Source organism: Macaca fascicularis, chromosome 19 (genome assembly GCF_037993035.2).
Source record: "Macaca fascicularis isolate 582-1 chromosome 19, T2T-MFA8v1.1".
Classification (NCBI taxonomy): domain Eukaryota; kingdom Metazoa; phylum Chordata; class Mammalia; order Primates; family Cercopithecidae; genus Macaca; species Macaca fascicularis.
The window spans coordinates 58,993,261-59,008,809 of NC_088393.1; the positions used below are offsets into that span (position 1 = coordinate 58,993,261).

The following is a 15,549-nucleotide window of genomic DNA, read 5'->3' on the forward strand; positions in this document are numbered from 1 at the left end:
ACTGTGGTATATATATATATATATACGATGGAATACTACTCGGCCATACAAAGGAATGAATTAACAGCATTTGCAATGACCAGGATGAGATTGGAGACTATTATTCTAAGTGAAGTAACTCAGGAATGGAAAACCAAACATCCTATGTTCTCACTGATATGTGGGAACTAAGCTATGAGGATGCAAAGGCTTAAGAATGATACAGTGGACTTCGGGGATTTGGGGGGAAGAGTGGGAGGGGGACGAGGGATAAAAGACAAAAAATACGGTGCAGTGTGTACTGCTCAGGTGATTGGTGCACCAGGATCTCACAAATCACCACTAAAGAAATTATTCATGCAACCAAATACCACCTGTACCCCAATAACTTATGGAAAAATAAAATAATATTAAAAAATAAAAAAACTTTTTCCTTCTACATACCAGTTAAAAAAACATTGTTGCTGAAAACCCATTCCTCATGTCACTGAGCTAATGAGGAAGGTAGGCACACTTGGCACCAGGACTGGCACACAAGCGTCATCCTATGCAATTGATCTTGATCATCTTGCACCCCCTACAGCTCATTCTCCTCACAGCAGTTGGAGTAACTTTTAGGAAATGGAAATTAGACACACTGCTGGAACCAAAGCCCTCCAAAGACCTGCCATCACTCCTAAAACACTAGTCTTTCTTGCCAACAGAAGACCATGCATGGCCCATCCCTGCTTACCAGCTCATTTCATCTCTTGCTATTCTCCTCCTCACCCACTCTGTTCCCGCCACAGTGGACGTGCTGTTCCCTGCACTTGCAAGCTGATTCCCACCTCTGGGCTTTTGCACTGGCAGTTCCCTCCACCAGGAAAGCTCTTCCCCCAAATGGCTCAAAGCTTCGTTCTTTTGCTTCTGCAGGTCTGTGCATAACGTCACGTCCTCTAAGGCCCTTCCTTCCCTGACCCCTATGGCTACGAGCTCTTTCTGTCTCTCATCATTTTTTTTTATTTGTAGCATTCATCACTATCTGACATTACATATTGATGTGCTTACTGTCCATTTCCCCCAGAATGAACTTCATGAGGGCAGGGACTTGTCTCCTGCTCACTGCCGTGTTCCTAGAACCCAGAGGAGTGCCTGATGCAAAGGAGGTGCTCATACACATGTGTTGAGTGAATCCCTGCCCTCCAGCCCAAGTCTGGGTGGCCACACAGTGAGGACAGGACTGAGAAGCAGGGGTTTGGGAGAATACCAAGCCCAGGGTTGGGAGGTGGGAGAAGAGAATTGAGAAGCCTTCCAGGAGGACCCTGGAGGATCTGAGCAGAGCGATGGGAAGAAGGGGCATTTCTGACAAGAAGCCAGCCCAACAAGTCCTGGAGGTGGGACTGAGAGCACCATCTCCCTAGGAAGCTTGAGATTCTCACAATCTCCCCATACCTACAGGACAGCAACCCTGAAGCCCAGCGCCCCCTGGTGGGCAGACAGTAACACGAACGACCAAGTCCAAGTGGTCACCATTTATTGAGCACCTCAACTTCTCTGATCTTCCGCTTCCTCCCAATGGTGCCTTGATGCGGGGAGATGGGGGGGGGGCGCGGGGCAAGGGGGCTGACTCCATTTTCAGAGGAGAAATGGGAGATGAAAGAGGCTAAGTCACCGACAGGCTCACAACCCTGCTTCCAGAGTCCAAGGTTTGGGGAACCCATCCAGCCCCTCCTCACCCGTGACAGAGATACTAGGAAAGATTCGGGAGGGGTGGGGTGGGGGAGGGCCAATTCCACGATCTTCAATCCTCGAGAGCTTTGGAGGGAGCCCTCGGTGTGACCCCTTCCGACTGGGTGTCTTAGGGCCATTTACCACTTCAGGCTATAGCCAGTGAGGCCGTGGTGGAGACGAAATGAAGGTGCAGCGTGCACTGCACACGAAGCGCTGGAAGGGAGGCATCGTGATGGGGGCTGTGAATGGCGTGTGTCCATCAAGTCATGTCACTCTGCTTACCCCACTGTGGGCAAACAGGAAACATCAGGTCAAGACCCTCCTGAGCGCACCCAGAACCAGCAGAGGCACTGGGCAGGAGGCCCCAACCAACCTCCACTCGCTCAGGAATCGCAAGGTGTTCAGTCCCCTCCTCCCTGAGACCCAGGAGTCCACGATCCCAGGTCCTCCTTCCTCAACCACAGATGATGCCTGGGGTCCCTAGCACCACTTCTTCTAGGCCTAGTCCTGGCCCTCTCCTCTCTCAGACGCAGGATGGTCCCCCAGCCCCCTCCTCCCTCAGAGCCAGAAGCCCAACTCGAGAGCCGTCCGCCCTAAGACCCCAAAGTCTGGCGTCCTAGCTTCTTCAGGGTTTCAGGTCAACAGGCCGCCATCTCCTTCCCAACCCCACGTGGAAGGCCCGGTAAGGTAACAGGTTTATTCACAGTGTCATTTACAGGCAGCCCCCACCCGGGGGGGGGGGTCAGATCCCGGCGGGAGGCCTGAAGTCGCTAGAAGGTGGGGACGGCCTTGGAGGTGGGGGCCCGGGCCGGATCCCCAGGTGTCCCCGGCATCGCCTCCTCGTCCAGCCCCCGGCGGCCCTTGCCGATGGCCAGGCGGGGCCGGCCGCGGTTCAGGCCGTCCAGTAGTGCGCAGGCCTGGCAGAGCGCGCGACTGGCCAGGGCCCCACAGCGGGAGCAGGCGCCGGGGCGCGGGGTCCGCGCGGCCGGGGCCAGCGCCAGGCGCTCGGCCGAGTGCACGAGGTCCAGCACCGCCGACGGCCGCGCCGCCTCCAGGCGCTTGAGCAGGTCCCGGGCGTGACCACGGAAGGCCTCGGGCGCGTAGACGCACTCCTCGGAGAAGTAGTCGAGGCGGCGGAAGTGCGCGTACAGCACCACCTCCTTCTGCGAGGCGAACTGCAGCGGGCGGCAGCGCGGCAGGGCGCCCCCCTCGCCCGGAGAGCCCAGGCCCCCGCCCCGGGCCAGCCGCCCCGCGTCGCCCCGCAGGAAGTTCATGAGCACGGTCTCCGCCATGTCGTCGGCGTTGTGACCTGGTGGGGAGAGACGGGAGCGGGTGAGGTGGGGCGTGGAGGGCGCTGCTGGTCAGGGACCCCCCCCCCGGGGAACCAAGGGTCCACCAGGACCCAGAGAGAGACTGGGAGGAGAGACCCACGGAGACCCAGGGCACAGTGTGGCCGCCAGGACCCAGAGAGAGACGGCGAGAGGGAGAGCAAGCCATGGAGACAGACCCCCGAACAACGTGCGACAGCCAGGATCCAGAGACAGGGAGTGGGAGAGAGAGCCATGGAGACCCCTGGGGCACTGTGGGCAACCAGGACCCAGAGAGAGACGAGGAGGGGGAGAGCGAGGCATGGAGACCCCCCCGGGAACCGTGAAGCAGCCAGGTGCAGGCTGGAGGTGGGCACAACAAAAAATCAAAGAGAAACATAAGCTCCCCTGGCGCAACATGGGGGTGCCCTCATGTACCACCCGCCTACTGCATAGTGGACCTTATGCTAGTTGCCCTTTCATATAGGAAGTAAAAGTGCATTATGCTGCTAATAACCTTATCAGCCTCAGTTAAAACCGCAATTCAAACTGTACACAAAAATCAGAATGGCGTTTAAGGCACTTAACCAAGATTCTCAAGAGCGCTGCTGGGGTAGGCAGGCTGCGCTCTCCCCCACCGCCTAGGGAGTCCATGGCCTAATTCTGGGAACCTGTTAGTATGTTTGGTTGCAGGGCAAAGGGGAATTACGGTTGCAAGTTGAACTGGGGCTGCTAATCAGCTGACTTTACAACAGGGACAGTCTGGTGCGTTATCCAGGCGCGCTCAAGGGAATCACAAAGACCCTTAGAGTGGAGGAGGGAGGCTGAAAAGGGAGAGATAGGACCATGGAGACCTTTGAACACAGTGGGCAGCCAGGACCCAGAGAGAGATAGGGAGGGGGAGCCTGAGCTATGGCGCCCCTCTGGGCACCATAGGACAGCCAGGACCCAGAGACTGGGAGAGGGAGACTGGGCCATGGAGACCCCTGGGCACTGTGGTGTAGCCAGGTGGTGGCCGGAGGTGCACACAGCAGGAATCGAGAGGGGAACATACACAAGCTCCCTGGGGAACTTGGGGATACCTCATTTGCCACCCGCCTACTGCATATGGGGGTATGAGGGCAGAAGCAAGGTTAGAGTGACGGAAACGGTGTAAGACTCAACCTATCATCCTTGGCTTTGAAAATGGAGGAAGAGCCGGGCACAGTGGCTCATGCCTGTAATCCCAGCACTTTGAGAGGCTGAGGGAGAATCACCTGAGGCCAGGAGTTCAAGACCAGCCTGGCCAACATGGCAAAACCCCCATCTCTACTAAAAATACAAAAATTAGCAGGGTATAGTGGCAGGCACCTGTAACCCCAGCTACTCAGGAGGCTGAGGCATGAGAATCTCTTGAACCTGGGAGGTGGAGGTTGCAGCGAGCCGAGATCGTGCCACTGCACTCCAGCCTGGGCTCCAGAGCAAGACTCTTTCTCAAAAGAAAAAAAGAAAAGAAAAGAAAATAGAGGAAGGGGCCAGCCAGGAATGTGGGCAGCCTCTGGAAGCTGGAAAAGGCAAGAAAATGGACCCCCTTGCCCCAGAGCCTCCAGGAGAAATGCAGCACTGTTGAGATTTTGATTTTAGCCTGGTGAGACTTCCCAGACTTCTGATTTCCGGAACTGCAAGATAATAAATCTGTGTTGTTTAAAGCTGTGAAATTTGAAGTAATTTGTTACAGCAGCCAGAGAAAACAAATGATTCTTGACACAGAGCCTCTGACAACACAGACTGTAGTTTTTTATGTTTTTTTTCACTTTGTTTTATTGTGTGTGTGTCTGTGTTTGAGACAGGGTGTCACTTTAGTGCCCAGGCTGGAGTACAGTGGCACGATCTCAGCTCACTGCAACCTGCATCTCTAGGGCTTAAGTGATCCCCACTCCTCAGCCTCCAGAGTAGCTGGGACCACAGATGTGTGCCACTATGCCCAGCTAATTTTTGTATTTCTGTATAGATGCAGTTTCTCCATATGTTGGCCAGGCTGGTCTGAACTCCTGAGCTCAAGTGATCCACCTGCCTCGGCCTCCCAAAGTGGCTGGGATTACTGGCATGAGCCACCACCCCTGTAATAACTGCAGTGTTTTTGTGTTATCTTTGTTTAGAAATAACAGTGAGAAAAAAAAATAAAAATAAAAATAAATTAAAAAAAAAGAAATAACAGTGAGAAATATGGTCACCATGAAATTGAAGCTATACTTGTTCTGTGTCTTGTCAAGTTGTACTTGAGTCTGTATCAGTGGTTCTCAATCTAGGATGATTCTGCCCTCCTTCCCTCCTCCAGAGACATTTGACAATGGCTGGAGACATTTCTGGTTGTCAGGTTGGGGGTGGGGCACTACTATTAAATAGCATCTAGTCGGTAGAGGTCAGGGATGCTACTAAAATCCTATAACGCAGAGGACAGCTCCCTAACGACAAATTATCTGGCCCCAAATATCAATAGGGCCGAAGTTGAGAGGCCCTGGTCTATATGGTAAAAATCCCCCAAGAACCTGGCTCTAATTGTGTTTGTAGTAATGGTTACCTTCCAAAGACCTGCCAAGCCCTGTGACCTTGAGATCAGGCATGTTTGCAAACGACATCTGGTTAAATGTTTATTGATTTAAAGTTGTAAACCACATTAACTAGGGGAGACTGGATTTGCTCCACACCTTGTCATTACAAACCTACCTAAGAGCTCCCGATTTTGTAATAATTATTACAACAATTATTATACTATGCCTTTGAAAATGGAGTACATAAACAAAGGGTAAAAATCACCTTTCAAGTTAGGGATTTTTCTGGAAGCCTTCATTACTTTTAGAAGTACAATTATTCTATCAAATTAACTTTAAAACCCGAGACAGTCTCTCATTCTCTTTTTCTTGCTCTGTCACTCAGGCTAGTGCGATCTCAGTGGTGCGATCTCAGCTCACTGCAACCTCCGCCTCCCGGGTTCAAGCAATTCTCCTGCCTCAGCCTCCCAAGTAGCTGGGATTACAGGCACCTGCCACCACGCTTGGCTAAATTTCGTAGTGTTAGTAGAGATGGGGTTTCACCATGTTGGCCAGGCTGGTCTCGAACTCTTGACCTTGTGATCCACCTGCCTCAGCCTCCCAAAGTGCTGGGATTATAGGTGTGAGCCACTGTGCCCGGCTCAAGCGTTTCATTCTTTCCATACACTGCCTGTTCTTGTATGGAAAGGATTATTCTTCCCATTTTCAATCACAGAGATCTAGGGATTTCTCCAAAGTTACTCAGTAAGGAAAGGGCCACACCAGTGAATGAAGCTCAGTAAGCCTTCCCCAGAGCCAGTGACCCTAGCACGGTGGCAGACAACAGACTCGGAACTACTTTTGCCTTCCTATCCTTTGAGTGTGCTGATTCTCTCCAGCTATCATCTCTCACCCCCATGACCGCAGCTGGCTTCCCACTGACTGGTCTCCTTGCCTTTGTCCCTGCCTCTCCAACCCAGGTTCCTCACCATGGTATGGGTGAGCTTTTCAAAGTGAAGCTCTCTTCATGTCACTTTTACTGGTTCCACCACAGCCTACAGGGTAAGGCCTGACCTCTTCCACCTCTCCAGCCTCCCCTGCCCTTGCTTTCTGGGCTCCAGCCACACTGGACTTCTTAGGGCAGCCCAGATTGGCTTTTCACAGACCAATAACCTCTCCCCAATTCTTACCCCCTTAACCTCTTCACTGTGAGCCTTCAGATTTCAAAATAGTTCCTTGACCCCACTCCTTCCATGCCATAGGATTCTCTGTGTGTACACATAGTCCATAACATGTCCAAGCATGGTCAATAACATGTATAGTGTTTATAATCTTGTACCCGATAACCATGCAAAGGTAGAAACTTGTGCATAACTGTATTCTCAGCCCTAGCCCAACAACGATGATGATAATAGCATGTATAAAATGTGTAATCTATATGATATCATACAGGTTATGTAACATAACTATAATATAGATAACATTATACTTCTACTGACTCATCTAATTGTCATAACAAGTTTATGAGCTGGGTACCATTCATAGTCCTGTTTTAGGGATGGGGTGAACAGAAGTACAGGGTGGTTAAGAACTTTGGTATGGCCACAGTTGGGATCCGGCATGTCGCAGAAACTTAGCATCTGTTTGTTGAAGGAATGGATGAAAGAGACAGAATAAAAAGTTTGGGAGGCCGAGGCAGGTAGATCATAAGGTCAGGAGATCGAGATCATCCTGGCTAACACGGTGAAACCCCATCTCTACTAAAAATACAAAAAATTAGCTGGGCATGGTGGCGGACGCCTGTAGCTCCAGCTAACGGGGAGGCTAAGCCAGGAGAATGGCGTGAATCCGGGAGGCGGAGCTTGTAGTGAGATCGCTCCACTACACTCCAGCTGGGGAGTCGGAGCGAGACTGTCTCAAAAAAAAAAAAAAAAGTATCAAAGAGGAAAGGCCAACCAAGAAAAGGAAGTGAGAGATGGAGATACTTTTTAGAGACACAGCTGGATTCTGAAAGGTGGGCCGTTAGAGATCAAGCATGTTAGAAACACTTAAAAATAAATAAAGAACCAGAGATCTAATCTCCAGAGACTTTCACCTCCCACCCCTTTGGCAATCTGTGGAGACCAAGACGGTGGCCAAGACCCAAAAGCCTTTGTGATCACTGCCTGGCGCCTCTGTCTCCCCAGCATCTTGAACCTTCAAAGGTCCCCAGCCCCAAACTGGAGCATGTGCACTTCCGCATCTCCTTACAGGGATCCTCGGGTTAAGCCACCAGGGTCTCCTCGCCCGCTTCTGGAGCATGCGCCTGAGTCCCCTTTCAGGCCCCGCCTCCTCGCCCGTGCATGCTCCCCACTGCCTCCGAGAGTGCCGCTCTGCGCCACGCCTGTACTCACCTGTCACGATGTGCGTGGCTCCCACGCGGCGCGCCCCTTCCTCCAGGGCTCGGCGCCGCAGCACTCCACAGAAGGTGCAGCAGGAGCGGCTGCGGCCGGAGCCGGCTGTGCTGCGGGCCACGGCGTCCATCGTCCAGCCCCCGAAGAGGTCTTCGTAGGCCACCACCGTGAGCGGCAGCTCCCAACGCGCCGCCTGGCGCCGCACGGCCGCCAGCGCCGCGTCCCGGTAGCCACCGATGCCCTCGTCGACGGCCACGAGCTGCAGTGAGATGCCCAGGCGCGGCGTCAGCGCACGCAGCACGTGCGCCAGCACGGTGGAGTCCTTGCCGCCCGAGGCGCCCACCGCCACCACCGCGCCCGGCGGCAGCAGGCGGCCGGCGAGCACCGTGTGCAGCACCTCGGCCTCGAAGGCGGCGCAGAAGCAGGCACCGCACAGCGCTTGGCCCGAGCGCGGACGGCGGAGGGCGGCGCGTGAGGCATGGCAGGAGGCGCACGGCGGGGCGGGCATTGCGGGAGGGGTCGGCTTCTCCTAGACAGGGAGAGAGAGGAGGTGGGTTACACGTGGATTCCGGATTGCAGGGTCCTTGCCTTCGGGGAGATTGGCTGGATTGCACCTCTGCCCGGAATAGACCAGGGAGACGCGTGCGGGAGTGGGGTAGCTTCTTCTAGCGCTGGGGACAGAATGGTTATAATCAGGTCCTACTGTAAGGAAGCCACTGCCTTAGGGAAGGCTTCTTGGATTGCGCCCATTATGCACGAAGAGAAGTAGCTTAAGCTGGCTTCATGGGTAAAGAGAGGGAGCGACGAGCAGGTTATACCCAGGATTAGGTTGTATCCTGTCCAGAGGGATGAGGGTGTATATTAAGGACCATTTGTCACAACCTCCAGGGAGGCCACCCTTGTTACAGCCCTGATCAGAAGGACAAGGTAGATATCATTGGCCTGGGCCACCAGGGCTGTTAAGAGCGCTTGGGAGGTGAGGGGTTTATAACTGTAAGGGCAGAGAGAGGCCAGGGGACTGAAGCTGTATTCAGGGGGAGGTGGAAAACAGGAAAGGCCAATTGATTTCGCTTTGTAGGATGGGATACGCTCTCCAGGAATGGGTTCTGATTGCATCCTATGAAAGGCAGGGTGATCACCTCCTCCGGGGAACACACAGGCAGCCTGGATCACACCTCTCGGGAGACCAGCTGGGGCTGCACCCGTTTTGAGGGTGAGAGAATGTGTGGGCCTCCAAGATTGAACTCAACTCTGCTCTGGTATCAGAATCCCCCACAAGCTTCTGTGGCCTCATTAAGACATGGATCGGCCCATCTTTGACCTTCATCTGTTATCTTTCCTACCTCATCCTTCCCCACCCAGCCAAGACTCCAACCCTTCAGTCAAATCTTGGTCCTGCCTGCCTGGTGAACCCATAAAAACTCCCCAGGCTCAGTTCCCCTCCCCAAGCCACCCTCACCTCCAGCCTGGACTGCTGCAGTCACCTCCTTGCCATTCAGGGCAGGCCACGCTGCTTCTAGGATTTACCACAATGGGTGGAATTATTTTATGTGACTATATATTTACCATCTCTAACTTCTATGAGGACAGAGACCAGTGCGGCTCAGATGTCTAATAGGCATCTCAAAACCCAAATTCCTGATTCCTCTAACCTAACGGGCTTCTCCTGCAGTACAGGGCAGCTCCATCCTTCCAGCTGCTCAGGCCAGAAGCTTTGGGGTCCAGGACCTTGGACTGCTCTTCCTCTCACTACACTTGTCATGCTCCCAGTGGGTGGCACCAAATTGCAAGGCTAAGTCCACACCTTTTCAAACTCCAGGTACCTAAAGGAAATTTAGCAAATCCTGTTTGAATGTAGCTTCAAAACAGCCAAACACTTACGACCATCTCCACGGCAGCACCCTAGTCTGGTCTGTCTCTCTCCTGGACGGTTGCCTGGGGCTCCTCACAGGTCTCCTACTCCTGCCTCCCCTCCTCTACAAACACTCCTTCACAGAACAGCCAGTGGGATCGTGCCCTGAATCTTCTCAGCATCCTCCTTTGGATCCCATCTCAGTTTAGTATAATAACTGCTAATGGCCGATGAGGCCCTACACGTCTGACTCCTTGTTTCTCTGACCTCCTGTCCTTCAGCCTTTATGGCGTTTACTCTGACACCTGAGGAATGCTCCTCTCCAGATTTTTGCACTGGCTCTCCCCTCTGCCCTGAGTACTCTTCCCTGCCACTGGGCCCAAGAAGCAGCCCTCAGGACCCATCTGCAGTGACCATCAGGCACATCTGTCACAGCTGAGCAGCAACCCTTGGAATCTTTCCTCCCCCCACTTTGACTCATTCATTCTGTGCTCCTGGATTTCCTGCTCAATTCTCTTTTGGGGAGGCCTCTTCATGTCCTTAGGTCCTGCCTAGCACCCATCTCTTTCCATTCTTTTTGAGATTTAAATTTTTTATTTTTATTTTTTGAGATGGAGTCTTGTTCTGTCACCCAGGCTGGAGTGCAGTGACACAATCTCGGCTCACTGCAACCTCTGCCTCCCAGGGTCAAGCGTTTCTCCTGCTTCAGCCTCCCGAGTAGCTGGGACTACAGGCGTGCACCACCATGCCTGGCTAATTTTTTTTTTTTTTTTTTTGTATTTTTAGTAGAGATGGGGTTTCACCATGTTGGCTAGGCTGGTCTTGAAGTCCTGGCCTCAAGTGAGCCACCTGACTCAGCCTCCCAAAGTGCTGAGATTACAAGTGTGAGCCACTGTGCCCAATGTCTTTCCATTCTTGTGAGCGCCTATGAATCATGATATTCAGATGTCCCTCTGGCTGGTCCTCCACATGGCTGCATCACCTTTCAGATGTTCAGACCCTAAGTGCCCAGACAACCTTCCTCAAAAGGCAGAAACCTGTTCTTGCCCATCTGTTCCCTCTCTTCTGAGAGCAGCCACCACTTTTCATCCAGCACATCTGCAGGACAGGACATAATGTCACCCTGGACTAATCTCTCCTCATCCCCTAAATCTACAGTCACCCAGTCCTGGGGGTCCACGTCCTGAGGAAGGGAGACCCTTGCAGGGGACAAGGCTGCACAAGTGAGCAGAGCCTAATAGGCCATGATGTGGAATTTTAGGTTTATTCAGGAGGAGATGGGAGCCATGGGAGGTTTTTGAAGAGGGAAGAGGTACGATCTGACATGTTTTAAAAGGATTCCTAGACTGGGCAACATAGCGAGACCCCATCTCTAAAAACAATAAACAAATTAGCTGCTCCTGGTGGTGCAGGCCTGTAGTCCCAGCTACTCAGGAGGCCAAAGTAGGAGGATCACTTGAGCCCAGGAGGTCAAGGCTGCAGTGAGCCATGAGTGCACCACTGCACTCCAGCTTGGGTGATAGAGTGAGACCTTGTCTCAAATTTAAAAAAAAAAGGTGGGATTCGTTTGGCTGCTGTGTGGTGAGGACTGTTGTAAGGGAGAAGGACAGAAGGCTGGAGGTCAGCACACTAGACAGGAGTGGTGGCAGTAGAGGTGGGAAGAAATGAAATTTCAGATCTACTTTGAAGGTGGAGCCCATAGGACATGTATAAGACTGATTGGGGACTGGAGCAATGACGAGAGAAAGTGATGAAAGGTAACTTTGAGGTTCTGGTCTGAGCACTGGAGGGATGGTGGGGCCATTTTGTGAGGGGAGAAGACCAGTAATTCCATTTGGACACGTCAGGTTTGACATGCATGTTAAGCGTCTTCCCTCAAAGACTTTATGGACCCCAGTCACTGAGTCGAGCGCCTCCACCAGGGCCCCCAGAACTGCACGTATGCAGCTGCATACGGGCCCTGATCCTGACTAGCTCCACTAGTGACAGGTCTGCCTCTCTGCTTCTTCAAGGCAGGGACAGGGTTGGTCTGGTGCCCTCTCCCCCGCTGCCTTGCGCAGGGTCGGTGCTCAGTAAATATCTGTAGGATCAAGGAATAATAAATGCTCCCAGAAGAGCGGCCGCGGACCCTAGGGATGCCTCTGGATTGCAGCCTTATCAAAAGGACAGATAATGTGTGGCATGGGGGCGGGGACAGGCATATAGGGACATAGGGGCGGGGGCAAGCAGATGGTCTTATCCTGTCTTGGGGAAGGGGGTGGCCCGGTAAGAGACAGGCCGGACCGCAGCGTCCAAAGTGGGAATCCTGGCTACAAGGCCTCAGGGACACAGGCCCTGGGAAATCAGAGGCGTCTTACGCTCGGAGAGACCCCCAACCCTCCCACAGCACCGCAACAAAGAGCCGGGGTCCACATGCTGACCCACCGCAGGAGGAAGTACTCACCCGGGCAGAACTCAGTGCTGGGACGCCCACACTGCCCAACACGCGGAAGCCTGGCACGGAAGTGACTCAGAGACTACCACTCCCATGAGGTCTTGGGGCTTTCTTGCCTGGAACTCCCAGAAGCCCATGCGACAGGGCCGCTGGATGCGCCTGCGGCTCCGGGATCCCGCTTGGCCTACAACTCCCAGAAACACTTGCATTGCTCTTTCAGCTGCTCCCAAAGTACACTACCCTCTGTTTACTTTCTCCTCCTGCGCGCGGGCGCAGGGAGCTGCGGAGCCGCGTGTACTGTTGTCATGGCAGCGCGCTGTCACCAGCAGGTTGCTGGATGGGCGAAGTAGTTGTATTCTAATTAACTGGTTTTGTGGGATTATTATAGGATTTTAAGGGGATTATAGGGCCTGTGATTTCTGCCCTTTGAGGCGGGGTTGCGGGTGGGAATTGAAGGTGAAACTGCAGGGGTTGGTCGCTAGTGTGAAAGGCGCAGATGGCGCATCCGCAGAGCAGACTTCGAGGATTGGAGCGGAACTCCGCGCGCACGCGTGGGCGGTGGTGATGCGTGTGCTGGAGACCCAGACTCTAAACATCTAAACAGAAGGATCCAAAGATCTTTCTCACCTAACCCAGGAGCCCAGACGCTCAGAGACTCAGGCCCTTGAGACTAAGGGCGTTAAATACGCAGACCCCTGGCACCAAAGCACCTGAGAGAACCAGTAGACCTGGAGACTACGGTCTGCACCCTAGAGACACAGGGATCTGGAGGCCTCCACCCTCCCCACAAGGCCCAAGGGCCTTGAAGTCCCCGGAGACTCAAATGCCGGGGCACAAGGAGTCTAAGGACTCAGATATCTGATATCCTTGAGACCCGGGTCCCCAAACCTAAGTCCTCAAAAAAACTGAGGCTTTGAGCTCTGTCTCGATGCCTCCCCTACTTTCTGCCCCTTGATCCTCGTCTTATGCATGGCGTCTCTCTTCCCCCATTTACCCCATTTGGGATGCAGCACTTCCTGCAAATGTCACCCTTTTCACCCACCACACTCATAAGCCAGTGGGTGCTGTAACTTCACTTCCTGAACAATGTCTCCCATCATGCCCTCCTTGCTTAGTCCCCTCCCCTCCATCGGCATGACCAGGTCCTTTGCTGTCTTTTTTTTTTTTTTTTTTTTGAAGATGAAATTTCACTCTTGTCATCTAGGCTGGAGTGCAGTGGCAGGATCTTGGCTCACTGCAACCTCCGCCTCCTGGGTTCAAGTGATTCTCCTGCCTCAGCCTTCCAAGTAGCTGGGATTACAGGCACGTGCCACCATGCCTGGCTAATTTTTGTACCTTTAATAGAGACAGGGTTTCACCATGTTGGTCAGGCTGATCTCAAACTCCTAACCTCAGATGATCCACCCGCCTCGGCCTCCCAAAGTGCTGAGATTACAGATGTGAGCCACTGTACCCAGCCCCTTTGCTGTCTTGATCATTGCTCCATGCCCCTCCCCAGCTTCCTATCTTCCCTCCATGCTGTGCCCCTGACAGCACAAGCCAAGAAAGACCTTCTTGCACTCAGTACTAGCCCCACCCCTTCCTGGCCCACCCCTGAGACTCCTCGGCACCCTCAGTCCAAGCTCCTCAGCTGGTCATGCCCCAACACCTCCACGTCCCCTTGGAAGACCCCAGATATATGTGCAGGTCCCTTCATCTGCCAGGCTGTTTCAGAGCCTTTGCACATCCCTCGTCCTTCATTGTGATGCCCGTCCGTCATGCGTCAATATGACCCACTCCCCCTTCCAATCTCAGTTCAGCCTCCTTCCCTCCAGGGTCTGTCAGCTAGTGTGGACTCTAGGATTTGTGTACATAAGAGCATGAGCCGGGCCAGGCTTGGTGGCTCACGCCTGTAATCCCAGCACTTTGGGACGCTAAGGCGGGCAGATCACGAGGTCAGGAGTTCGAGACCAGCCTGACCAACGTGGTGAAATCCCATCTCTACTAAAAATACAAAAGTTAACCTGGCATGGTGGGACGCGCCTGTAATCCCTGCTACTCAGGAGTCTGAGGCAGGAGAATTGCTTGAACCTGGAAGGCAGAGATCGCAGTGAGCCGAGATCGCGCTACTGCACTCCAGCCTGGGTGACAGAGCAAGACTTGGTCTCAAAAAAAACCAAAAAGAGCGTGAGTCAAACCGTCGTGTGTCTTCTGTTTAATTCTGAATGGGAGGTAAGGGATAAACTGACCTCTCAGGGCCACCCTTCCTGCTTTCTCTGTTTTTTTCATCCAGCCCCAAAGACACTGAACAATGGCACATCACGGCCTGTCCTGGAGGGAGAGTCCCCGTGGTCTGTGTGGCTGACAGCAGCCCGTCTCCCCACCCTGCCCTGCTCAGCGGGTCCTGAGAGGGAAGAACACCGAATTCCTCCTAGCTCTCAGCACCCGGGGGCCTGGAGCTGCCTCACATAGAGGCTGGGGATAGAGGAGAATTGACCTGTTGGGCTCATCACCCACTGCGATCTCAGCACATTTCCCTGAGCCTCTGATAGAGTGAGTTGCAGGACGGGTGCTGGGGCAGGCAGCCTGGTTGGGTGTTTGGGCTGTCACAGGGGTGGAGGCCTGGGAACAGAATCTCATACTCTTCTACCCTTTCCCAGGAAGCCCCTCTGGTTGCAAATGTGTGAGTGAAAAGGCCTCCGGGCCCCTGGTTCTCACCTGATCAGGCGCCCTCATGGGCACTGGCTTCCCTCTCCCACCCCCATGGCCTCACCTGGGGCTACTACTCCAGGTGAGCAGGCCTGCTCTTCTCTAGGGAAGCTGAGGGATTGGCCCCCGAGTTCCAGGTGGGGCTGAGCTGTCCTGTCCTGCCTGAGTTAGAATTGAAGTGGCCGATGCTAATCTGAGGCCCGTGTTGGCTCTGCAGGTGCGCAGGCCTTCAGGGGAGCAGGGTTGAGAGGCCTGACTGAGCACCTCCTGCTCAAGATAGAACTCAGATGTGGACACCCAGCCCTGCGGGACAGATGCAGGACATCACTGTCAGTCATGGCTCAGCCCTTCTGACCACTGAGATGCTGCAACTTCCCCTCTTGGGAGGGAGTGATTGGGCAAACATGGGGGCCTGCAGTACTCCCGGCAACATGCACAGATGATAAAACTACATAGAAAAGCATGGAGACCAGGCCGGGCGCGGTGGCTCACGCCTGTAATCCCAGCACTTTGGGAGGCCGAGATGGGCGGATCACAAGGTCAGGAGATCGAGACCATCCTGGCTAACACAGTGAAACCCCGTCTCTACTGAAAATACAAAAAAACTAGCCGGGCGAGGTGGGGGGCGCCTGTAGTCCCAGCTACTCGGGAGGCCGAGGCAGGAGAATGGCGTGAA

At 53.7% G+C, this 15,549-nt stretch overlaps 1 protein-coding gene across 1 annotated transcript; it reads right to left on the reverse strand.

Moving 5' to 3' along the window:
* Positions 1–1,475: 1,475 nt before the first annotated feature.
* Positions 1,476–12,262, reverse strand: CTU1 (cytosolic thiouridylase subunit 1). The gene is made up of 3 exons (XM_005590079.5): positions 12,195–12,262; positions 7,900–8,428; positions 1,476–2,998 (listed from the first exon to the last, which is right to left on the reverse strand). Exons 2-3 carry the CDS (start codon positions 8,405–8,407, stop codon positions 2,460–2,462), a joined length of 1,047 nt encoding a protein of 348 aa, XP_005590136.1. The 5' UTR covers positions 8,408–8,428; positions 12,195–12,262; the 3' UTR covers positions 1,476–2,459.
* Positions 12,263–15,549: the final 3,287 nt, after the last annotated feature.

Excerpts from the sequence above, each read along its gene's own strand:
- CTU1 (XM_005590079.5), bottom strand. The coding sequence starts at position 8,407 with ATGCCCGCCCCGCCGTGCGCCTCCTGCCATGCCTCACGCGCCGCCCTC. Across the intron at positions 2,999-7,899 it reads AGCCACGCACATCGTGACAG|GTCACAACGCCGACGACATG; the intron begins GTGAGTACAGGC and ends TCTCCCCACCAG.